Raw genomic sequence first — 25541 nt, 5'->3', positions numbered from 1 at the left:
TTTTGGTGACGGTCTCTTTCTTCTCGCACTTTTGGCCAACAATAATTGTTTCATTTGGCGACTTACAAATGGTCTCTTTCTCTTTGTTCCGAATCTTTTACTCATATCATATATAAAGGCCTATTCATTATATAACCCAATCTACTAAGGCTTAAATGTCAAAATGGTTCCTCTATTATAGCCATATGGCTAATTTAATCTCCGTGTTTTCAATTTGATTAATTTAGTCCTCGTACTTGTCTCTATTAGCCAATTAAGGACATTTCATTCAACATCTTTTAAAAAATTCATAAGAAAAAATCATATAGGAAATAATTACCCTTTCTACTTACAGAAAAAATTGCAAATCAATGAGAAATAACACATATAAGAAACAAAACTTCTAATCTGAAAAATGATTAAGGTTGTGACATAGAAAATAAAGGAAGTAATGCTAGGAAGGAGGTTGAAGAGTTGAGAGGAGAATAATTTTTCTTTTAATTTTTAATGTTATTTCATTTTAAATATTTTAAATCAAATAAATTATAATTTTATAAATAAGTTTATTAAAATTTATAATTTTTTTTAAAAACTGAAATTAGATAGAAATGTCCTTAATTGGTTAATGAAGATAAACACAAGGACTAAATTGGTCAAATTGAAAACACATGAACTAAATTGACCCAATGATTAAAACACAGTGACTATTTTAACATTTAAGCCATCTATTAATTAATACGCATGATGACATGATAAATAAAAAAACAAAAGATTCCAATCTAAATCTTAATTAATTAGGTGATCAATTTAACTAATCATGTGTTGTATCTGCCCGTCTAAGAGCAAACTCCCGAGGCGACTTTTATTATCAACAAGACAATAGTGAAGTTCTGGTAATTACCATCGAAAGGCACACAAATTAACCATAAATTTTAAGCTCGATCGAGCAATTATTTAGAGGAATAATGAATCGAGTATACGATTAGGAACTGAGTTGTTTGTTTAGATTTACCAAGACACCAGACATGATTAACTGTTTCATGCATACACACTCACGATGAAGATAATTCAAAGTTTCATATTGTAATGTCGTGGAAGGAAACCGATCGAAAGTCACCCAACCCACACTCTTGTCACTCTCACACCAACCAACTACAAGGAAATTCTCATTGGAATTGAAGGGAATATAAGACTCTATGATTAACGTGTGGAGTCCGCTTAATTATTGACCACCAAGTACCAAGAAATTGTCAGTTAACTTACAAGGAATAAGACTCTATGCTTAACCTGGGGTTTACTAAATTATTGATTAACAGGAAACTGTTATTTGCGTTCTAAAAAATAATAAAGTAGGAGTGCATAATAACGACTTTTGAGTTACATATGTTCTCCCTTGAGCTTGGGGGGATGGAAGTACACAAAGAATGTACAACTCACTGCCAACTCAGCAAGCCAGCTCACAGTCCAGCTCATCGGAAAAGCATGAAAAAGAACAAAAATTAAACCTACTCATATCTTATGTAATGGCTTATTGATTATATAATCAAAACATAATCAACAAAAGATTCCAATCTTAATCGTAACGTGCTGTATCTGCCCTTCTAAGAGCAAAATCCCAACGCAACTTCTGGTACCAACAGACAACAGTGATGTTTTGGTTAATTACCATTCAAAGGCACATAAATTGACAATAAAATTTTGAGCTCGATCGAGTAGTTATAAGGCATGATGAGTTTTCTTATTTATATAATTAGGTCAATCATACAACTTTTTCTTCGTTATTATGGAGCATTGTTTTTATTTGGAGTTTAATAAATTCGAACTTGGAATCTTTTCAAAGTATGGGAAGAGAATGACGCTAAACCAAAATCACTCTTTTAATATTGGGAAGATGGTCCATTTTTTGATGGATTACATCAAATTTCAAATACCCAAATCACCTTTTTACTAGTGAGAAAATTGTAGCAATGATCCTCCAACTAAATATTCATTACCATTGGTTCCTTAACTCTTCAAAATGTGCAATTATGGTCCATCTTGTTAACTCTGTCAGAATTATGTCAAAATGAGTTATGTTGGAAGGATCATTGCTGCAATTAGGTTAAAATTGAGGAACCATTTCTCCAATTGTGTTAAAGTTGAGGAACCATTTCTTCAATTGTGTTAAAGTTGAGGGACCATTGCTCTAATTGGGTTGAAGTTGATGAATCATTTCTCCAGTTGGGTTAAAGTTGAGGGACTATTGCTAAAAAAATTCTCATTTGGTTTTCCATATTTACTCTTTGATTTAGACTCATGTGCATGGCACATGCCTTATTTTTACGAAAGTTCTAACAAAGTTGAAGAAAATGACCACAACTGCATGTTTTGAGGAGTTAGGGAACCAATGATCATAACTTTTTAGTTGAGGGATCATTACTCTAATTAAGTTAAAGGAACCATTGTTATAATTTACTCTTTATTAAGAGACCCAGCTTTAATCCACCAATTGATGGGAGGTCCATGTTATGTAGTGGTTTTTATTTTAGAAAACTTTATGCCATCTCTCTAGCATTATTTTTTTTCTTCCATTGTTTAATTCTTTTGATTAAGTGGGAAAGGAGAGACTCTAGGTTGGCTGTGGACTTGGTCAATAATAGGCGATTTCCACACAGGCTATTTTATTAAAGATATTATAATCTTTAAGGTAATGCTAGATATACTAAATTTGTAGATATAATTTTATAAATTAAATAACATGAAAGTTGATGATTAGATTATTACTTACATGTTCAGTTGATCAACGCGTTTATTTCTTATTGGTAACATATCATTTAATTTACAAATTTAATCTACAAATTTAATCTACCTAGTATTACTTATTCGGACTCAGGTGATGGTCTCTTTCCTCTGCACTTATAGTTATGGCCAACAATAATTGTTGCATTAGTGACTTAAAATTTGTCTCTTTCTCTTTGTTCCGAATCTTTTACTCATATCATATGTAATTTGTAAAGGCTTATTCATTATATTACTCCAATCTATTAATTAAAATGCATGACATGATAACATAAAAAGCAAAAGATTCCAATCTTAATCTTAATTAATTAGGTGATAAATTTGACTAATCATGTGTTGTATCTGCCCGTCTAGGAGCAAACTCCCAACGTGATTTTTATTATCAAAAAGACAATAGTGATGTTTTGGTTAATTACCATCCAAAGGCACACAAATTAACTATAAATTTTAGGGAGTTTTAACGAAAAACTCGCGGTACTGTTTATTTTAACGAAAAATCATATTTTTACATTAAAAAGTCAAACCTGGTACTACTTACTTTACCCTTTATTTCGTCCTTATCGTTAAAACTCAAAGTTTTCAAACTCTTTTCATTAGTTTTCCTTAAATTTTAAGCTCGATCGAACTGTTAATTAGAGGAACAATGAATCGAATATATGATTAGGAACTGAGTTGTTTGTTTAAGTTCACCAAGACACCAGACATGATTAACTGTTTCATGCATACATCAATCACAAAGAAGAAGATGATTCAAAGTTTCATATACTATTGTCCGGGAAGGAAGCCTACAACCTGTCAATCTCACACGAACCAACTACTAGGAAATTGTCACTTAAATTATAGGGAATAAACACTCTATGATTAAATCGTGTGGTCCACTCGATTATTAACCACCAACTACTAGGAAATTGTCAGTTAAATTATCTGGAATTAATTCTCTATGATTAACGTGTGAGGGCCACTGAACTATTGACTAAAAATTATACCAAGTCGTCTCTTTCCGAAACGAAATTAATCACTCTTCCTCACCTCAACACTTCTTTGAAGACCAAAAAAAAAGAAAAGAAAAAACAGAGAGAGAGAGAGAGAGAGAGAGAGAGAGAGAGAGAGAGAGAAATGGCAGGAGCTTTGATCGGAGAGGCTTTTCTCTCTGCTTCCATCCGGACGCTGTGCGACAAGGTTTCTTCTGGCGAGCTAGTGGACTTCTTCCGGCGGAAAAAACTTGACCATTCACTATTGGAGAAACTGAAGCTGACGTTGTTGACCCTTCATGCAGTGCTCAATGATGCAGAGGAGAAGCAGATTGTCAACCCTGCTGTGGGGATGTGGCTCAACGAGCTCAAACACGCTGTCTTTGATGCTGAGGATCTACTGGACGAGATCGATGCTGAAGTTTTGCGCTCCAAGGTGGAAGCTGAATATCAAACTAAGAAAACCCAGGTGTGGAACTTCCTATCTACCTCTCTTAATCCTTTTTATCAAGGCATGAATGGTAGGGTACAAGTGATATTTGAGAGACTAGAACACCTTGCTAAACAAAAAGATCTCCTTGGTCTTATAGGAGGTGTCAAGGGAGCAGTTTCTCAAAGAACTCCCACAACATCCTTTGTTGAGCATGAATTTAGTGCTTATGGTAGGGAGAGAGATGAAATGGACTTGAAAAGTATGTTGCTATCGGATAATGCAAGTAGTAGCCACATATCGGTAATCCCCATAGTGGGAATGGGCGGGGTTGGTAAGACAACCCTTGCTCGGGTCCTTTACAATGATAAAAAAATAAAAGAGCATTTTGATGTTACAGCTTGGGCCTGTGTTTCCGAAGATTTTGATGATATTAGGGTAACTAAAACCCTTATTGAATCAATTATCTCAAAACCTTGCAGTCTTCAAGATATGAGCTTGCTTCAAGTTGAACTTAGGGAACAAGTGAGGGGGAAAAAGTTCCTATTTGTGTTGGATGACCTTTGGAATGACAACTATAGTGATTGGGATCTTGTACGGGCTCCTTTTACTTATGGTGCGAGGGGAAGTAAGGTCATAGTGACAACAAGGAACAAAAGTGTCGCATCCATTGTGCAAACTGGTCCTATTCACTATTTGGAACAATTGTCGCATGAAGATTGTTGGTTGTTACTTGCAAAACATGCATTTAGAAATGAAAATCCTAGTGCACATCCAGAGTTGGAAGAAATTGGTAAGCAAATTGCACGCAAGTGCGATGGTCTTCCTTTGGCTGCAAAAGCACTTGGGGGTCTCTTAGGTTGTAATGTAGGTTACAAGGAATGGAGTCACATTTTGAACAACAATCTTTGGGAGACATTGCATGATAAAAGTGTTCTTCCATCTTTAAGATTGAGTTACCATTATCTCCCTACTTATTTAAAACAATGCTTTGCTTATTTCTCAATTTTTCCAAAGGACTATGAATTTGAAAAGGAAAATATAATTCAACTTTGGATGGCACTCGGTTTAATTCCACAAGCTGAGAGTGGTAAAGGATTGGAAGAGCTCGGTGGGAGATACTTTGATGAACTATTGTCACGATCACTACTTCAAAGATCATTAATTAGGAGATCAAGTTTCACAATGCATGATCTCATTAACGACTTGGCTATGTCAGTGTTTGGAGAATTTTGTTTTAGATTGGGTGAGGGACAGCCACATGAAGTTCCTAAACGAGTTCGGCATTTGTCATATATGAGAGAAAGATTTGATACCGTAGCAAAATTTAAGCCATTGGATGAAATTAAGTGTTTGCGCACCTTGTTTCCCATGTCTTTAAGACCATACTCCAAGTGGGATAAGAGCCTCTATGTAAGCATAAAGGTTCTAGAGGATTTGTTACCAGCACAAAAATGTTTACGTGTGTTGTCATTGGCAAGATATAAAAATATAACTCAGTTACCTGATAACATTGGTAAACACTTAAGCTTGCGCTACATCGACCTCTCTTACACTGCAGTTAAAACGTTACCAAATACGATGTGTGAGCTCTACAATTTGCAAACTCTATTATTGTTAGGTTGTTCCTCTCTTGTTGAATTGCCTGCAGACATGAGGAAATTGATTAATTTGCGTCTTCTTGATATTAGAGAAACTAGTATAAAAGAGATGCCGGTGCAAATGGGTAGACTGAAAAGTTTGAGAACATTAACTGCTTTTGTGTTGGGGAAATCTACTAGGTCGAGTGGCATTGGAGAACTAGGGCAATTGTCGAACCTTGGAGGAAAACTATCTATCTTGAATCTGCAAAATGTAGTCAATCCTATGGATGCCTTGGGGGCCAATTTGAAGGATAAGAAAGATCTTCACGAATTAGAGTTGGCATGGGGTCATGAGGATGCAAATGATTCCGTTAAAGAGAGGCAAGTACTTGAAAGCCTACAACCTTCCGTAAATTTGGTGAAGCTGACCATCATATTTTATGGTGGAACCAGGTTTCCGGATTGGTTGGGAGACTCTTCCTTCTCCAACATACAAGTCATGCGTCTCAGCAAATGTAGTACCTGCCTGTCATTGCCACCAGTTGGGCGGTTACCGGCTCTCAAAGAGCTCTATATAGAAATGATGAAATTTGTTGCGAGTATTGGTGTTGAGTTCTACGTGGGTAATGGAGCTTCTCTAAGTCAACCATTTCAATCTCTCGAGAAACTAGAGTTCAAAGAGATGCCGGAGTGGGAGGAATGGATGTCAAGTCCCGGTAGTGGTCAATCTTGCTTTCCTCGTCTCGAGGTGCTTGCTTTACGCAATTGTCCGAAGTTGAGGGGAAACTTGCCTGATCGTCTTCCTTGCTTGAGAAACCTTACTGTGTCCAACTGCGGGGTTCTGCATGAAAGGGCTACCAGAACTAGATGGATACCCTGGTCTCTCATCGTTAACACTGAGTCCTTGCGACGATCTCTTGAAACCCTGACGATAAATGGATGCCCTGGTCTCTCGTCGTTACTAGAGACGGAGTCGCTGTCCTCGCTTTGGAGGCTTGAGGTTCAAATTTTTAGTAGCACAGATTGCTTGCAGCCGCACTTGAGCAGTTGTCTTCGACAGTTGAGTCTCGTTAACTGCGCGTCACTCTTGTCGTTCCCGAGAAATGGTCTACCCACTTCGTTGACAGTTCTTAGAATAGAAAATTGCAGGAGATTAGAATTCCTATCTCATGAGATGATGGCCAAATTGACATCCCTTCGAGATTTGGATTTGATCAACAGCTGTGATTCACTGAGGTCCTTCCCGCTGGGCGTTTCCCCCAAACTTTCATATCTTCGTATCTATGGCAGTAAAAATCTAGAATCCCTTGCCATTGGAGAAGGAGCTGATGATGAAAATCTCACTCATCTCGAGCATCTCTTTATTTATGCTTGTCCAAATCTGGTCTCTTTTCCCCACGGGGGATTGCCCACTCCTAAACTGGTTAGTTTTCTAGTCTGGCGATGCGAGAATTTGAAGTTATTGCCCGACCGAATGCACACCCTCACCGCCCTTCGATATTTGGATATAGACGAACTTCCAAATGTTGAGTCATTGGCAGAAGGGGGTTTGCCTCCCAACCTACAATCATTTGGAATCAGTGGTTGTGAGAAACTGAGGCCTTCAGTGGAGTACTGGGGTTTGCAACGACTTGTCTCCCTTCGAGGATTTCGGATCGAGAGCAGCGAGGATCTGTTGGAGACGGTGCTCAAGGAACAGCTGCTCCCTACCACTCTTCACACTCTCCTAATCTATGTAATGAGAAGTCTGAAATCTTTGGAGGGAAAGGGACTTCAACACCTCACTTGTCTTCAAGAGCTCGAAATTAGCAGGTGTGATAGTCTCAAATTCCTGCCAAACGAGGGTTTGCCGGCATCGCTCTCTTTTCTGAGCATAAAAAATTGTCCTTCTCTGAGTAAGAGGTGTCAGGAGAAGACGGGAGAAGAGTGGAGCAAGATAGCTCACATTCCTTGCATCAAGATAGATGATCAAGTCATCATTTGAGATCTCAAAGTCAAAGTCAGGTACGTACAGAGCACCATTTTCCTTCCATAGGCAAGATTCAGATTCTGTACAAGTTTCTCTTCAATTGTTTGCTGTCATTTATACTGTTTTAATCAATCAATTAACCAGTTTTTAATTGTTTAATTCAACTACGCTACCCTTCCATCTCCCTTCCGTGTTTGTTCTCCCCTGTAAACCATGTATCGTTAAATTTCAAGACAATATCATCCGAGGGCAACTTGTGTTAGCTTACATTAATTACTAGTCGTCGAATCGTGCTCTGGCTTATCTGTCATGAATATGATTCTCCCACATGGGCGATGAGGTAGCCCTCGATGATGGTTTTTTATTTCTTTCCCATACTTATGTGATTTGATTGTGGTGGAATGCATATTCATCTCAAGATAAGGAAAAGATCCCGACTGTCAAACTTGAACGTTCAAGTAATAAACTGGATTGATCCATTTGCTTTCAGAGTTTGATTGCGATGATAAAGTAGGGGAAAATGTGAAGGCATCATTTAAGCTTATGTATTAGTCAAATGTTAACAGTGAAATTCAACTATGCTTTCAGTGCAAAATTATGTCACTAACGTGTTTGTCGACTTTGCTGATGCAGATAGCAAACTGTGCTGTAAAGATTGAATTACCTAAGTCCATTGCGCCCATCAATTAGTTGTCTATGAATGGTTCTCCTGCAGTGTGACATGAATATGATTCTCCTTCATTTGGATAGGTAACCCCTGGAATGATGTTTTTCTCATATGCTGCTTTATTTTCAATACAAGCAAAAATGCCTTTTCATCTTCCCTTCATGCTGCTGCCATCTTCGTGTGGTTGCAGATCTGTTTTGGTACATACACCGCTGTTGAAGTGAGAACGGGTGACGATGACCACAAAACAAAAATGAGAGCAAGTGTCTTTGGAGCACTGCCCTCATGCTTGCGCTTGTTGGAAGTTAGTACATTATGTTACAGGAGCAGGTGTGTGGTTGCTGCACTACACATTTCACGGGAACGATATTTCTTATGTTGAACACTGCAGATAACAAAAATTGAATTCCATTTCACTTTGTTTCTGAAAAGTTCATAAATAAACAACTTTTTTCCCCCTTTTAATTGAGTTTAAGAGAGACAGAGATAGTTATAGGGACATTGATTATATTCATTAATGTAAAGAAAAAGCCACTTGTTAACCGTGCGCTTAATAAAGTGAATAGCTCATGTATAAGTTGATGCTAATTCAATCTATTTATTAGTTGGAATTATTGAAGAAGCTGCACCATTTAGGTTTCATTTTAAGATCCGTTTGCTTGTTTTCTAAGATCAATCAATCGTTTATAATTTCATCATATTTGAATTTAGGAGTATTCATATATGTTGAGCTGGGTATGGAAAGGGAAAGCACTTGTTTTGGCATCCTATCAAAACGGATATGAGAAGAAACATGATTTTCACAATTTGATGTGGAAACAAAGTGGGATAACGCATCGATCTGCAGGTAAAGCTCTATCTTCTTTCACTACATTAACTGTGTACAAACCTTCCATGAATTTTTGTTGGAATGTCCACATACTCTCCTTAAAGTAAAAGATCCTGCACTTTTATTTTCATCTGAAATTGTGCCTATTGTCACAGCCTGTGAGCATCTTATTCTCTGGAAGTGTTCCAAGGGAACTGAGAGATTACAGCATTTTGCTCTACCGTTGGGATGTTATGAGCTATCCCAGGACAAAGGGGCATGTTTTCTATATGTGCGGTGGCATTCGATTACAATCGCACATTGCCAATCTAATTGGTACTTTCCTTTTATTGATTTTGAGTTCTTGCTGTCAATTGGAATCTAATTAAATATGAGCAATCCCTTTGACTATGTACAAGCAGAAGAAACAAGGGGAGATGGATGTCGAAAGCAAGGCTGGTTCGTGAAAAACGTATGGCTTTGAACAAGGTTTTAGTGACGTTTAAGCGGGTTTATGCCCTCGAGTTTTGATAGGACACCAGTGTTCTCACCAAGAAAACGAGGGAAGGAGAAGTCTCTTAATGGAAGCAAAGATATGAACTTGGATGCATCTCCGAAATCTGATGAGCAGGAAACTAAGAAAATGAATTAGGAAGAGTCGATGGAAATTTGTAATGGCAGCAGAGATGGTGCTGCTGCTATGAGCAATAAGGATGTCAGTGCCAAGGCAGTCAGAAAGCATCGTAAAGTCAAGGAATGGCCCGGGAATATTGAGACTCAAGCGGTTGATTTTGGCAGCAGAGATGGTGGTGCTGTTGATTATGGTTTTTTTTCTTTGAACGCATATTGATATTGTTGTTGGTTGGTTTTAGTTCGGTTTAAGAGGACTTATGGTCTTGAGTTTTTGCAGGCAATGTGTGTTGATTCACCTGGAAAATGAGGGAAGGAGAATGCGCTTGATCAGAGCGAAGATGTGAAGTGCTCTGAAGCAGCAAAACAGGACGAGTTGATGGAAATTTGTAATGAAGCAGAGATGGTGGTGCTGCTGTGAATGAGAATGATTCCAGGGGCAAGGGCAAGGCTGCAAGAGCAGGGTCCAGGAACGTCCCATTGAGAGCAGAGAGGCTGATCTTGAGCTTCCCCTACCTCAAGGCACCATTAGTTGCTGAGGATGTGGGAAATTGTCTCCAATTTTTTAAGTTCTGTGAAACTTTTAGAGAGGTAGTTCTTACTTTTGTTCTATTATATATTATGTTGATCTAAACTTGTCTTAATTGATTTTATGCGCCCTTTTTTTTGGGTGCTAAGACATTCCTGAACTTCCAATTCACTTGAAATCTCTTTTTTTTTTCTTGTTTCTTTTGACTCTAGTTTTTTAAAATTGAAAAGTCCCAAGCTGAATCTGTTCTTCGAGAACAATCGCATGGGGGAAGTGGACAAAGTGGATGGCCTGGACAGTACTCCAGTGTTCATACAGGAGACTGAGGCCAGCCCATTGGTGGAGTGGGGTTTGCAACGACTTGTCTTCCTTCAAACATTTGGGATCGGTGGTTGCAAGGATCTGTTGGAGATGTTGCTCAAGGAACAGCTACTCCCTTCCACTCTTACACTCTCAAATCTATGGAATAAAAGTTCTGAAATCTTTGGAGTGAAGGGGACTTCAACACCTCACTTGTCTTCAAAAGCTCAAAAGTAGAAGCTGTGATAGTCTTGAATTCCTGCCAAAAGATGGTTTGCCGGCATTACTTTCTTTTTTGAGAATCAAGTGCTGTCCTTCTCTGTGGATGAGGTGTCAGGAGAAGACGGGAGAAAAGTGGAGCCAGATAGCTCACATACCTTGCATACAAATAGATGACGAAGTCATCATTTGAGCTCTCGAGTCCAATTTAGGTACTTACATAGCACAATTTTTCATACAATAACCTGTTTCATTCCATAGCCAAGATTTCAGATTCTGTAAAAGTTTCTCTTCAATTGTTTACTGTCATTTTATACCGTGTTTAATTAATTAATTAATTAATCAATCAATCAGTTTTTAATTGTTTAATTCAACTACGCTACCCTTCCACCTTCATTTTGTGTTTGTTCTCCCCTGTAAAACCATGTATCTTTTAATTCCAGGACAATATCATCCATGGGCAACAGGTGTTACCTTACATTAATTACTAGTCGTCCAGTTGTGCTTTGGCTATCTGTCATCATGAATATGATTCTCCTGAATGAGACGAGGTAACTCCTGGATGATGTTTTTTTTTCTTTTCGTAGTGATGTGATTTGAATGTGGTGGAATGCATATTCATCTTAAGGAAAAGATCCAGATCCAGATTGTCAAACTTGCACACACAATAAACTGGAATTAATTTGAAAAAACTGTACCAATTAGGCTGGACCTATTCAAATCAGCATGCATATGCTTGTTTTCTAAGATCACTCGTTAATTTACAGTATCTTCATCTTTGAATTTAGGGCATACTTCTGAGACGAGGTATGAGAAGAAACAAGAATTTTCTTAATTTGATGATGAACGAGCAAAACCATGTGAAGGTAAAACTTGCCTCTAATTCTTGTGAACTTTAATACCTTGCATTTGGCAATTAAAATTACGGTTCTAATTTAATACTTTGCACATTACAGTTGAACGAATAAGATTTGAACCTTATTATTCTTATCTTCTTTTCACATAATTCCAAAAGTTATAACATCCACCTCTGGAAGACTAACCAAAATTACCATGGTTATGTAAGATTCAACTGATTTTCTTGTTTTATGGTCGTGCAGTTGCATACTCAAGGATTTTGAATTCGATGAATGGTGAAAGAAAAGCACATGGATCTCCTTTTGTTTCTGAGTTCCTTGCATGAATATGCTGCACATTTTGGATGAAATGGTTTTCGTAATGAAAAGATGATCAACTCATGTGTACAGGAGTTGTTTACTCAATATTTAGGAATAAGCAATTCAGGAAAACAGATTCCAACATTTTCTTTTTTTTTTTTGGATCTTGGTACACCTCAAGTGATTGCTCTTTCTAAAACTTTCACTTTGCTCTATTTCCTTGTCAAGTCATGTTTAAATTCTGTTCCAACTTTCAGAGTTCGATGGCCATGATAAAATGGAAAATGAAGGGAAAAATGTAAGGAATTATTATTGAGGCTTTTATAAATATGTTACACCTATCTGTAGAATTTAGCTTAATCATTTCGGCTTATTTATTAGTGAAATGTTGACTGCGAAGTTCAACTATGCTCTGAGTCAGGTCAAGATTATGTCACTAATGTGTTTGTTGGCTTTACTGATGCAGAGAGCAAACTGTGGAATTGTAAAGATAGGATTATCTAAGGCCAACAATTTTAACATCCATCAATTAGTTGTCCAGGAATGGTTCTCCTGCCGTTTGGAGCGAATGTGATGCTCCTTCAATTGGATAGGTATCCCTGGAATGATGTTTTACTTGTATACTGCCTTATTTTCAAGACAAGCAACATGGCTTTTCATTTTCTCTTCATGTCGCTGCCATCTTCGAGTGGGTTAAGATATGTTTTTGTACACACACAGCTGTGGAAGTGAGATCGGGTGACAATGACCACAAAACAAATGAGGTTCGGGTTTCCTTGGAGCACTGCCCTTATGCTTGCGCTTGTTGGAAGTCAGCAAATTATGTTACTAGAACAGGTGGGTGGTTACTGCACTACACATTTAACAGGAACTATTTCTTATGTTGAACACCGCAGATGATCTGTAAGCCTGTAAGTGAGTTTCATTTCACTTTAGTTTCTTCAGAATTGTTTCTGAAACGCTCATAAAAACTTTTTTATTTTTATTTTTCTCTTTTTAATTGAGATAAAGAGAGACGGAGATAGTGAGAGTCTCATAGACATTGATCATATTCATTAATAGAAAGAAAAAAAGTCGAGATTGTTAAACATATACATAATAAAGTGAATAGCTCATGTATAAGTTAATGCTAATGCAATCTATTTGTTAATGAGAACTATTTAAGTAGTTGCACCAATTATATTTCATTTCATGATCCTTTTTCTTGTTTTCTAAGATCGATCGATCAACTATAATTTCTTCTTCTATGAGTTTAGGAATATCATATAGAGCTGGGGGATGGAAAAGGAAAGCACTTGTGTTGGCATATCGAAATGGATATGGGAAGAAACAGGATTTCACAATTTGATGTGGAGGCGAAGAGGGAGAAGAATCGATCTGGAGGTAAAGCTGTGATTTCTTTCCCTACATTTACATCAAAACTGTCCAGAAACCTTCCCTGAACCTTTGTTGGAATTTCCACTCTCCTTAAAGAGAAAGATCATGTCCACACCACATATTATCTGAACATTGGCATGTTGTCACAGCTTGTGAACGTCTTATTCACCAGAGAGTGATCCATTGGAACTGTGAGATCACATGCTCTACCTAGGTATGTTTTCTAGTTGTATGTGTGGTGACATGTGAGTACAATTGCAGTCGAGTAAACATCTTTATTTGGATACTGCAGGGTCGTCCATTACGGAGGCAACCATCTGATTCATTAACCTTTCTAGAGGAAGATGCTGCGGACTGTAACCTAATTTAGGTGGAGGATGGTCGGAGCAGGCCGTCAAATGTTAGAATTTTCTGGGTAACAACTCTGAACCATGGTAGTTCTTCATGTACATTATTGCAAATAGCAGTACAAACCCTAATCAGTAGGAGGTGACAAGAGTACCAATTATATCTTTTATTATTGTACAAAAGTCAACATGTAATTGTATAGATGGGGAATACAGTATGGAGCTCCTTCTGTTGAAAACTGCTCATTTTATGGCGCTGAAATAGCCAATCGACGAATACCTCTCCTCTCTGAGTCTAAAGTGTGCACATATAATATTTTTACATTTTTAAGTAGGTTAATATCGTACTGATATCGCACGATTTTCTCTTCACCCCCTTTCAATGAACTGGTTGTTGATGCATTAATTGTTTGCTTGGCTTGCAGGCAAGAATGGGCCACGAGCCAGAGGCCTTCCAAAACGCGGTTTTCAAACAACGAAGAAAACTTGCCGGTTCCCATCCTCCTGAAAGCAATGAAGAAAACACGCAGGTTTCCTAGAACTTCTGAAAGCATCGAAGAAAACGCGCAGGCTTCCCAGAACTTCTGAAAGCATCGACGAAAACATGTAGCTCAGTCCTAAGGCTAATTAAGTTTTTAGGCATCAGACCTGATTCTCTCAAAAGCTCAATATTTTGCACCAGATACTTGAATTGACTTTCCACGAAAAGCCGCGAGTTGTGCTTGAAAAGAGCTACAACATTTTCCTCAGAAAGGATACTCCTCAGGAAATCATAAGTGGGCATTATCCTGTTTGTCAAGCTTATCCCAAAAGATGTGGATTATAAGCCAGAGTTTTTACATGGTCCACCCTCGAAACACCGAGAAAGCTGAAAAACTCAAGCTTTGGCAAAAGAGTTTCCTCGGGATTGGCAGAAATTATCGGCGGACATGACCTAACAAGCTTTGATATCAGGGTTTGGGATAGTCCACGGTTTTCTGCTTTTTTTGGAGATTCCAGCTTCACCCTTTTGGATACTGAAATTGCATCTTCTGGGGACAACCCATATGTGTTTATGAGGTAATTGACTTTGAAACCATGCTGGGTTTCCGAGATTTCTGAGGTGATGGGTCTGCAAAGCAACTGATTTGGAAGACAAAAGTTTGAGGGTTTTGGACCAACAAGAACAAAACTTTTAGGTTCTGATGCAGATGTACAAGAAAATATTGAATTAACCAATTGGAGGGCCTTCATATTGTAGAGTTGAATCATGTTAAAGGCCGAGGATGAACAATTTCAATTGGAGAAATTAAAACCCTAGAATTTTGAAGGAATATGAACTATCAAATTAATCAATGGATAAGTTTTCTTACTGTTTTTTCAGCAAATGGAAAACCTCCGTTTCGGTACTGCTATCTATCCATGGCGATAAGAGAAGAAATGAATTTCAGGCTTCAAAGACATCGAGGGTTTAGCCTCTTTGGGGAGAAGGGCGAATACCGTTGGACCCAAAAGCAATTTCGAAATCATTTCCTTAAAAAAAAAAAAAAAAAAAAAAAAAAAAATTGCGAGGAAACTTTAGCCGTTGGATTAATTAGTGAAACTTTAACCACAAGATCTACACCCGTTGAAAGATATGTAAATATTTTATTTATTATTTTGCAAACCTCTCAGGCATCTTTTTGTAATATTCATGTAGTGCGTGTAATTTCTCGTACCTAATTATTTTACAATGTCTTTCTTTTTGGTGGATAAATATACATATTGTATATAGTAATTCCACGTAATAAAGTATTCTGAGTTAGCACATTTCTGAAAAATGGACTACCTTGGGCCCAATTGGGGCGGATGCCAACTCAGCTTTTTGGTGGACAAATGTACATAATGCATATAGTAATTCGACGTAATAAAGCATTCTAGGTTAGCAAACTTCTAAAAAATCGATTGAAAAATTGGATAAGAGATCAAGGATGAACGATAATATGGTTATTCTGTAAAGAGGAATATTTGATGGTATTGGTAATGAAGTTGCTACTCAAAGCTTTCAAAACATAAAAATGCATCGAAAGATATTATAATATGCTGTATGAACAACCTTGAGAATTTATGTACGTATTTTGTTTAGTAAATCGTTAAGCGTTTTAATTTGTGATTTTGTTATTTGAGAATACCCCATCCATATGGATCTCTGGCTTCGTCTCGCTCACAAAAGTGTATACCCAAGGGAAGTAGCAGAATTAAGTAAAGGTGGAATAACAGCATACGAGAATAGTTCATCCAATTGTGAAGGCATGATCAACTATCCGTTCATCTCCTGTACATTTCTCATTCAATGTTGGAATCCCATATACAAAACGAACGCGTCACGTCCACTGTAATTCCACACCCCTTTTGGTTTACTTTTTCATTTACAATTCCAAAAGGCTTCGAGTAACTCTGGTTTACAACTTTAATCCCTAACCAGAACATATCATATATCTGTGACTATAAATTAAAAGAGATTATGACACCGGGGAGTAATGCAGTAACAAATACGCCGAAGCGTGCTCCCCATGGCAGCCACTTTTCAAGCTCCATTGACCATGTAACCGATGCTTCTGCTAGTTTTAAAAGCATTGTCATTTCCGCTACAGACCGATGACTATACAGGGATGACTGCCAAGCCTCGAGTTAAAATCTGGGGTTCAAACTATACCGTCATGTGTCTTCTACAAAAACTCTGAAGATGAAAGCACGAAAGCGTTTGGAGTATAGCTTCGGATCAACAGCAGAGATTGAGGTCGGATCATATTGGAATGACTTGTATGCATGCTCGAGCTTTTTGCTGATATCATAGTCCTGTAGTATGTCAATTATACCGAAAAACAGAATGACATCGTACAGTTCTCCCGTTGGGTCTCCAACCAACTGAGGCTCACAATCATTTCTTCTCACTGTCCTTTCAGCCCATGCTGGCATATTAATACCTAAACTAATAGAAGACCGCCTACAACAATGCATTCCGAAATCAAATAAACTGATTATTACCAGGGATCTCTTTGAAAGATGAAAATTTGGCACAATTTTAATGGATTCATTTCTACCTGTTTGGATCAGCAAGGAGCCGATCCATGTCAACTTTAGAAAGGCGTGGGGTTCCATTGTCAGGGTCGCCATCTCCTGCAAGGTCGGTACACAATTCATGCGTTCAGAAAGGCTTTGCTTTGCATTTATGAGATGTATGAATAACTGAAGAAAGGTCTAGAAATAACCAGTTGGAGTACGAGCTCCAGATGTTCGGTCTGGAGTTTTGGGGTTTTCCGTGCATGAAGCTTCTTGGAAATGAAGACCAACCAAGAGACTGTAGTCCATTATTCTTTCATGTTCAAGAAAGTCGCAATCTCTGTCCACTTGCCTGCATCGAGGTAGACTTCAACTCAGAAGGAGAAACTAGACTAATACACAACTGCTAAAATTTCCATATCTAACTTCCAATGTACCCAAACATTCTCACATATGCACATAGCACTCAAGTGTAATACATTTCTTTTTCCGAAGATCATACGCTCCACCAATTCAATCAACCATATCTTATTCCTAAAATCAGGCATTAGTTATTTCGAGTTTTGATAATAATTGAAACTGCAGAAGAATTCTAAAGTTCAAGCTTTAGCAGCTACACCAAGGAACTATTGTTCAACATCAATGATTGTAGATGATAAAAGAGGCAAGTATAATCCACATTTGTAACGATTTGACTGAGGAACTATTTTTCTCTCGCCAAGTTCCTCCCAATAAGCATAGCCACTATGAGAAAATTGACATTGGAGTTAATGTACATCAATGTAATGACTTATGATGGCGACTCTCCCTAGCTATTCTTTCACAACATAACACTAGAGTATGAATGAAAGGGAGTGTTCTCATAATCTTTGATATCCTAAACGAAAAAGTGATAGACAGACAGATAAAAATATACCTGCAGAACTCTTGAAACCAAACCTTCTGCAACCTAAATATATAATTAAGATCGAGATCTTTAAGAGTTGTTGTAGCATCAATTTCCGACTCAGGTTTATCGGTAGTACGGCCAAGGGAAGAGCCTTTTAAATCAAACCGCCTGTGAATTGCAAACTCGGAGCAAAATAGATTCCCCATAATGACAAATCTCACCTGGAAAATGGGAATTATAAAGTTCAATATTTCAGAAGTTCAGAAAGCAATTAAGGGTTCACTAGCCAGCAGCATTACCTTCTTTTGGGCAGTCCCCGTTAACTTTACACAATGAAGGCCGTAAAATTTGGTGACCAGTGTATTCTCAAAGGATCTAACATGATTGTAGTAAGCTGGAAGCATTCTTAGAAGCACCTGTGATGGCCAAGTTGAGATCAGCACATTATTTAGTGCAGAAAATAACGGATCAAATCAGAATTCAGTGACATATTAATTTGGAAGGATGTCATGATTAATAAAAATAGTAGCAGAAGCAACATAATGGACTCAATATAATCCGAAGAGAGCTGTGAAGCTACATATCTATATCCAAACGGAGCAGGAAGCAGGAGGAAAGGGTATAATAAATTTTTGAAACTTACTTTCACTTCTGCTTTCTTCATTGTCTTTATCATGTACCGGTCATCGTTTGTCAAATAAAAGAAGCTTCCACTCTTTCCAGGGGATGAGAGCTCTCTAAGGGCGTCATTTCCACATATTGATATCATGTAATCTGCTGGATCGACCTTGAACAATTTCCTGAGAGTCCTGAAAGACAAATAGGGCGAACCAGTTGTCCATGTATGCTCCAAACAAAACTAATCGGGAGTTTTAAATGTACGATGAGGAAATGTTTTATCATACAAGAAGAGCGATACATATTCAGCGACTGATTCTGACAAGGTCGTATTTACAGGAGACTGAGTTAATTATCTAACTCTTCCAAAGATGGTAGTTCCTTATGGTATAAAATAAAATCCAAAAGAAACTTTTGAAAGGTCTTACCGGAAGACCACAGGACAATAATCCTTCCACCTGAAGTCGCATGACTGGTGTGGTGGAGTATACTTGGATCCTTCTGGGGGGAATTTTGTCCATACTTTCTCCTTGGGATCAAATGCTGAAGTCTTCAGGTCAAGAGATGTAGTTGGAGCAGGCCTTCCAACAGAATGCCTGTGCTATAAGAAACCAGTTAATATGCAAGGAAGATTTCTACAAACTTTTGAAGTTCAAGAGTAAAACTATAACGCAATCTAATGTTTCTCTCATCTCTCTTTTCTCACAATCTGGTAAATGGACTAAACGATTTAAGCAATTAGTGAAAGAAAATATGTAGCTTGTAATTTGACTAATTTCCCCTTGTTCGGAGAAATTTCACAGGCCTTTCTAAGATTTCTCTTTGACAAAGAGAGCTCCATCAGCCTTCTAAAACATTGAAGCAAAGCACTTATCACAAAACATGAACCTGAATGGGGAAGGTCATCATAAGCTAAGATGGAACATGTTAAAAGAGAGAGATAGGAATTACGGATGTGTGAATGGATACCAAGTAACTAAAAAGCTTCTAATGAATCCTTTCTTCGAATACGATCGACTTGAAACCACCAAATCATTCAAAAACACATTGGACACATCTATTTCTGAACCATATAGAGAAATATTCTGTGATTCATGCACGGCTTCTCCGTCAACTCATTTTATCTCATTACTTGCAGGACAAAAGATTAAGAATCAAAAGCACAGGAAGAACAGAAAGTGTACCAAGACAGGCAAAACCAAAAACAACAATAAAACAAAACCAGGTGCGAATGAAGGGCAGAAAACAACAAGGAATCGCATATACCTGATTCCCAACTGCAGATTAAGCATAAGCTCATAGTTCTTATGCCCTTTAGCTATTGTCACCCCCTGTCTCTTCATTGGCTGAACTTTCAAATGCTGATGTCTAATCCCTTTCGCAACCGAACCTTCCAACTCAAATCCAGCATTTCCATCTCTTGAGCTCCTATCAGCTCCATCAAACATGCTATCTCCATTAGATGACCTACTATAATTACTTGCCCTCCCATCGGAAGATTTCCTAGGCCTCACATTGCCTTCGTTCCCATTCTTATAAATATGCTGCTTGTTCAAGAACTCCCCTTCAATTCCAGGCCAACTCAGAGTCTTCTGCGAAGGGTATATCGAAATAGTTTCCTGCGGACACACCTTGCAATCATTCAAGTCCACTGCAAACATCTCCTGAGGATCCCAATCCACATGACCACCCGACGATCCTGCTGGGTAGTAAGTCCCATTCTGCTCTTTCGACTCCTTACTCCAAACTCCCACATAGAAACTCCCATCAGCCCACCGAAATGTGCCATTTCCTTTTGGCAAACCTTCTTCCCAAGACCCATCATACCGATTCCCATTGCTCCAAATCATGGTCCCATTCCCATGAATCTTTCCATGCCTCCATTGGCCAATGTAATGGTTCCCATTTTTCCACTGATACCGCCCCTGCCCGTCCTGCAAACCGCGGCGCCATTCACCCTCGTAGTAATCCCCATTGACAAAGCTCTTAGTCCCCTGACCATATTTCAAATTCATAACCCATGAACCTCTATAGGTATCCCCACAAGAACCTATGTAAGTTCCCTTACCATCCATATATCCATTCTTAAACTCACCTTCATAAGTGGCACCACAAGGCCAACTAAATTTTCCTTTACCCGCCGTCTTACCCTTCTGCCATTCGCCCACGTACATACACCCATCGGTCCACAGGTACTTACCTTGGCCGTGGGCGTAGTCATCGACCCATTGGCCGGTGTAGAAGTCGCCATTGGCGAGGACCTTCTCGTCGTGATAGGTTTCACCAGGCTCATGATCTGCAGGGGCTACGGACATTGTTGAGAATAAAGGGTTGGCCCTTTTCTTTCCACCAGTGTGTGTTTTGCGCACAGTTGCTTCCCAGGCCTTTACAATGAATCTGAACTCTTTGCTCATTATCTCTCTGAAGCCTCCCTCTGCTTAGCCACCTCTCTCTCTTCACCTTCCTCACATTCCTCTTGGCTCAGGTTCATCAAATTCGCAGATCAAAAAATCCCTCTCTCTCTCTCTCTCTCTCTCCACAGATACAGACAATGTATATGCTTCAGAAGCAAGGGAAAGCAACCATTTCTGAACAAACCCAGAAGAGTAAACAATGGAGGGAATCAAAAAACATAAAAACCAAATCTGGGTTTTGTTTTTTGTGGGTTTTTGTGAAGTGGGTTGAAAAAATAAAAATTCAAAACCCAGAAAAAAAAATCGAACTGTTTGATTGATGGGAAAAGCAAAAAGGTTTGGTTGGTTCCAATGACTGGCCTTTTCTCTGTTTCCGGTGTGTGTGTGTGTGTGTGTTTTTTTTTTCTTTTTCTTTTCCTATTTTCTCCTCGTTTTCTTTTCTTGCTTCGTTGAATTCGAACAACGGATTCAACACATCGGTCTTCGATTCCGGATTTGGCTCCGAGTAGCGCTGGCGGACCAGACAGTTGGAGGAAGGAAGAAAGGACTGTTGGTGGAAATATGTTTGCCATTTTTAGTGTCTCAATCGGACAACCCCCAAATACCCACTACTAACCTTAGTTTTCGTTTTCCCCTTTTTTTTTTTTTTTTTTTTTTTTTTAAATTTACCCTGGTTATTTTATTTTTTTGCTTTTACCTCCATGTGGAGTACAGTTTCTTTTGCAATGGGTCCTTTCCTTTTCATGTAATTATGATTTCTTACCCTACACATCATGCCTTATGCCAAAGGTCAATTATGAATTCCAACCATAAATTGACCTTGCGTTTTACTACAAATAATTTCTTTAAAATTTCAAATACTCATAAAAGGATATAGTAAAAGATTGTTATATTTACCTAAGCGTGTATCTATCGGATGAGAAATTTTTCAGTGTATCAGAAACATGACTCGGTACACCAAATGCATAATACAAGTGGTTGAAATTTGTTTTCAAATATTCAGCCACTTGTATAATGATTGGTGTACTGAGTCGCGTTTCTAAGATACTAAACAATTTCTCCTATCAGATGTCATTTGATTCAATCTAATGCCTGCTAGGAGATGGACAATTATTAATGCCTACTTTTAGACGTTCGAATGATCCCATTTGTTGCTAAGTGATTTACAATCACATTTGTTAGTTAATTAGAAAGAACACAAGTTATTGAATTGTAAGTAAATCACATTTGAAAGAAAGGAAAAAAGAGAAGAAAAAGTATGTATACTCAATTTAGCTATTGGAGTTAATGGCATGAAGATGAATATTGTCTTGATCAAGCAAATAAGTAAATAAGTACTCTTGATTAAAGGGGGTTGCAACCTCTTTTTCCCTCGATTAAATACAAATGGACTAAGATTATAGAATGGGCTAAGGACAATAATAAATAAAGAAGGAAATTGTTATTGATAGCTCAAAAACGTCATTCGACACTTTTTCTTTATAATTTCGCAATGAAGTATTGCTTATCTTCATTAATTTAAATCGTAAAGAAGTGAAAAAAAAAATTCATTGAGTGGACTTGCCATATTGTATGATGAAGATTGAAGAATACACTTAAAAGTGTATACACTTGTTTCGTGGAATTGAAAATTTAGAGAGAATTGTTATTATCACTAAAAGAGTCATCATGTGTTTTGCTTTTATGCGAAAGAAAATTCTTACAAAGTGTCAAATATCAACCGTGTAGGTGAAAAAGAAAACAAACAATCTCAAACGTAACGCAACATAATTAAGTGGTTCAGTGTAAAACCCTACACCCGCATGCGAAGCACTGTGAAGAAATTAACTAAAAATGAAAATTACAAAAGAGAGTTTAACTCTCACAACCCAAACTCCACAAATCACAAACCATAAAACCAAATGAGTAAAGAACCCAAAACAAACATAGGACATTCTCTCAAATTGTTCTCTAAGTCTCAAACTCACAAATTGACTCTCATAAGTTTGCCACTCAAATAAGCCACACACTCAAAAATCCAAATAGTGACCTCTACCCAAAACTCAATTAGATAAAACTTTCTACACTTATGGTGAGGCATACACAATAAACTAAACCGAAGGTTCTTATTTACAATGAATAAGACTTAGGTTATAATGGGAATCTCAATCCTAATTGGAAGTAAGTCCAAATCCTAATAAAATAGGTAATTAACAAAATCTCAGCACCAAGCAAGGAATCCAATCAAAAAGTCAAATCTAAACTCAAATAGAACATCAAAATGAAACAGGAAAAACGAGCCATGAATACTTTAACTTTTTACTCGTACCAATAGATAGGCTGCGACCACCGATGTTCGTCGCTTCCCAAAACTTCCGATGTTGCTTCTCTGCTTCTCTCGATCGTTCGTTCGATCGATCGTTGATTTCAAAATTGTTATTCAACACTTTAATTTTGAGCCGCAATATCACAATATCATGAACTTCATTTTTTAGTTATTATATAATTGGTTTAAGACGTTATAAATGGTGTATTCCTACCTTGTATTTCCTTAATGGAAGAAAAAATTGCTTGAAACTAATTCACCGTTACAATGAGGTCTCATTCTATTGAAACAATGATATGTAAAAATTTCTCCGCATGATGTTATATTGAATCGAGTTGCCGTGCGGTAGTGGATAAGATTCAGGTTCTTAACTCTTTCGCAATCGGCTTTGAATTAATAAACTGTACAACGCGTCTCCCGGTCCCAAATTCCAATCGTGCGCCTGCTTTCTCATTCAAAGACTTGAGACTCTTCTCTCTCTCTCGCGCGAGCGCGCGAGTGGAGGGTCAAAACCTTCACCCATAAATCCATGGACCCTAATGAAAAGTTTATGCCTGGTGGATTTGAAGGCGACACTTGTCCTTTTCAGACAGGTCAGCTTGATTAGTACATGATGATCGATGTTGATGGGTCACACAAAGGCAAAGCAAATCTCTTAATCTCACTTTAATGAAAATGTTTTTGTTTATTCTTTTATATTTGGAAATTTTAACGAAAAATCTACGATACTATTTATTTTAACAAAAAATTACATTTTTACACTAAAAAGTCAATCCTGGTACTATTCACTTTACCTTTTATTTTGTCCTTACCATTAAAACTCAAAGTTTTCAAGCCATTTTCATTAGTTTTCTTTTTATATTTTGAGTACAATGATATATTTTAAAGAAAACTAATGAAAATGGTTTAAAAACTTTAAGTTTTTAACGATAAGGACAAAATAAAGGTTAAAGTGAATAGTATCATGATTGACTTTTTAGTGTAAAACTGTGGTTTTTCGTTAAAGTGAACAGTACCGGAAGTTTTTCGTTAAAGTTCCCTATATTTTACACTAAAGAAAGAGATAGTTCGACTAAGCCGCACGATAACCTAATTTAGTATGGAATTTGTCGTCCACAAGATTCGGACATAAGATCTCTCACTTATAAGTGAAGATGAATATCACCAGACCGTAGTACTAAGTGACCATTTTAGTGAAAATGTTGGATATTTGATTAGCGATACCAATTTTATGCTAGGTGTTTCATTCCAGAGCCCTTCTAAGGTTCCTGAGTCTTTGGAACAAATTATCCACTTCAAATCCAAATTTGGTGACGGATTTGATTCTATTTTTTAACACATAAACTTATTTTATTTTTTATATTGTATAGTGATTTTTACGCACAATTTTTTGTTTTTCATACACATCTCTTTATTTTTAACCATTAAATTGTATAAATCAAACAAAATCATGACGAAAACTAAACATAGATGTCTAAGAGACTAAAAAAATATGAATTTATCATTTTCCAATTTTTATTCCTTAAAATCTGCCTAGGCGCTAAGCCCCAGCTCACTGCTCAACTAGCATCTAACGTCTTTTAGAACATTAACTAAAACTATTCAATAGTACTACGAAAAATCACTTATTTAAGGGACCATCAATAAATTTGGAACATGGGCTAATTCTAGATCGAATGGTCCATAGTCATCCACTCATTTGGAAATGAGAACTTGTTCCAACTTTAGGTTTGGGACTTGGGGCAAGGGTGGTGGGTATCCAATAGCTTTGAAAACGGGGGACAGAGGTGCTACAAACTCCACATAGTTATAAGCAACCGATGGTGACAGGGATCGGAAAAGGATCTTCGTCGGATCCTTTTCTGGGAGATCCTAGGAATCTTGTAATCGTGATCGTTCATTGTATATTGTGCATTTAGAAATCATTTCAAAATTTAAAATTTAAAATTAAATATAAATAATACTCAATAAAAATTAGCCGTATAATGTATAATAAACGATCACGATCACATAATTCTTAAGATTCCAGAAAAAAAAATTGGCGAGGATCCTTTTCCACAGGGATCACACATGTACAGCCCATGACAGAACCAAAATTAAGGTGCTTATTGGCTTGATGTGTACCGTGTTGTAGGGTGGTCTGCTTTTGGGGTGGCTGCTGTCACATACAAATTAGCCTTTGTCTGTTAACGGTTGATACTGAAGTGACAGTACAGAGAGCAAGAATTTAAGCTAGTTCATGGACCATTCTTCCTTAAAGTTTCTGTCCAACGCCGACAGGCATGCAAGCCATTCGATTCAAAGTGAACACCAATCGACCGAGATCCTTCTCTTTGATGTCACGTCTCCAATTTTATATTCTTGATCTGTATTTGTTGAGATCCGTTGTCGTCGAAAGGGTTAAATTGATAATATAAACCGATTAAGTTTGGCTAGTATTATTTCCCCTAAACAGATGATGAGCCTTGTTGAAGTGCAAATAGGAGGAATGAAAATATTTGGTGTTAATTGTATATTTGCATAAAATATTCCCTTTCATATAGGTCTGAC

The 25541-nt window shown here is 37.5% G+C and overlaps 2 protein-coding genes across 12 annotated transcripts; one reads left to right on the top strand and one right to left on the bottom strand.

Moving 5' to 3' along the window:
• The first annotated feature begins 2456 nt into the window (after window positions 1–2456).
• On the top strand, window positions 2457–15111 carry LOC137733638 (putative disease resistance RPP13-like protein 1). 11 transcript variants are annotated; one of them, XM_088697579.1, is made up of 18 exons: window positions 2457–7745; window positions 8344–8460; window positions 8568–8707; window positions 9089–9224; window positions 9362–9521; window positions 9608–10009; window positions 10096–10406; window positions 10557–11075; window positions 11307–11414; window positions 11652–11729; window positions 11964–12189; window positions 12278–12318; window positions 12487–12613; window positions 12741–12857; window positions 13277–13403; window positions 13547–13611; window positions 13690–13812; window positions 14170–15111. In XM_088697579.1, the coding sequence occupies exon 1, from the start codon at window positions 3874–3876 to the stop codon at window positions 7723–7725; it is 3852 nt and encodes a 1283-aa protein (XP_088553705.1). In that variant the 5' UTR covers window positions 2457–3873; the 3' UTR covers window positions 7726–7745; window positions 8344–8460; window positions 8568–8707; window positions 9089–9224; window positions 9362–9521; window positions 9608–10009; window positions 10096–10406; window positions 10557–11075; window positions 11307–11414; window positions 11652–11729; window positions 11964–12189; window positions 12278–12318; window positions 12487–12613; window positions 12741–12857; window positions 13277–13403; window positions 13547–13611; window positions 13690–13812; window positions 14170–15111. The 11 variants fall into 11 exon arrangements, with proteins under 11 accessions (XP_088553705.1, XP_088553704.1, XP_088553702.1 ...); XM_088697578.1 differs by having other exon boundaries at window positions 12278–12613; XM_088697576.1 differs by having other exon boundaries at window positions 11964–12318.
• Window positions 15112–15984: 873 nt separating this feature from the next.
• LOC137735511 (phosphatidylinositol 4-phosphate 5-kinase 6-like) lies at window positions 15985–21256 on the bottom strand. Its single transcript, XM_068474938.2, has 8 exons — window positions 19539–21256; window positions 18701–18868; window positions 18298–18463; window positions 17954–18070; window positions 17682–17875; window positions 16975–17117; window positions 16807–16882; window positions 15985–16709 (listed from the first exon to the last, which is right to left on the bottom strand). The coding sequence occupies exons 1-8, from the start codon at window positions 20684–20686 to the stop codon at window positions 16421–16423; spliced, it is 2301 nt and encodes a 766-aa protein (XP_068331039.2). The 5' UTR covers window positions 20687–21256; the 3' UTR covers window positions 15985–16420.
• Window positions 21257–25541: the final 4285 nt, after the last annotated feature.

Source organism: Pyrus communis, chromosome 7 (genome assembly GCF_041283825.1).
Source record: "Pyrus communis isolate YQ-2024b chromosome 7, ASM4128382v1, whole genome shotgun sequence".
Lineage (NCBI taxonomy): Eukaryota > Viridiplantae > Streptophyta > Magnoliopsida > Rosales > Rosaceae > Pyrus > Pyrus communis.
Note: the sequence above shows the minus strand (reverse complement) of the source record. Positions and strands in the feature narration are given on the sequence as shown.

Coding starts and splice junctions, on each gene's coding strand:
- LOC137733638 (XM_088697582.1), top strand. CDS start 3,874: ATGGCAGGAGCTTTGATCGGAGAGGCTTTTCTCTCTGCTTCCATCCGG.
- LOC137735511 (XM_068474938.2), bottom strand. CDS start 20,686: ATGAGCAAAGAGTTCAGATTCATTGTAAAGGCCTGGGAAGCAACTGTG. Junction 17,876..17,953: donor CGGGGACTGCCCAAAAGAAG/GTAATGCTGCTG, acceptor CCCATTTTCCAG/GTGAGATTTGTCATTATGGG. Junction 16,883..16,974: donor TGGAGCTCGTACTCCAACTG/GTTATTTCTAGA, acceptor CCGACCTTGCAG/GAGATGGCGACCCTGACAAT.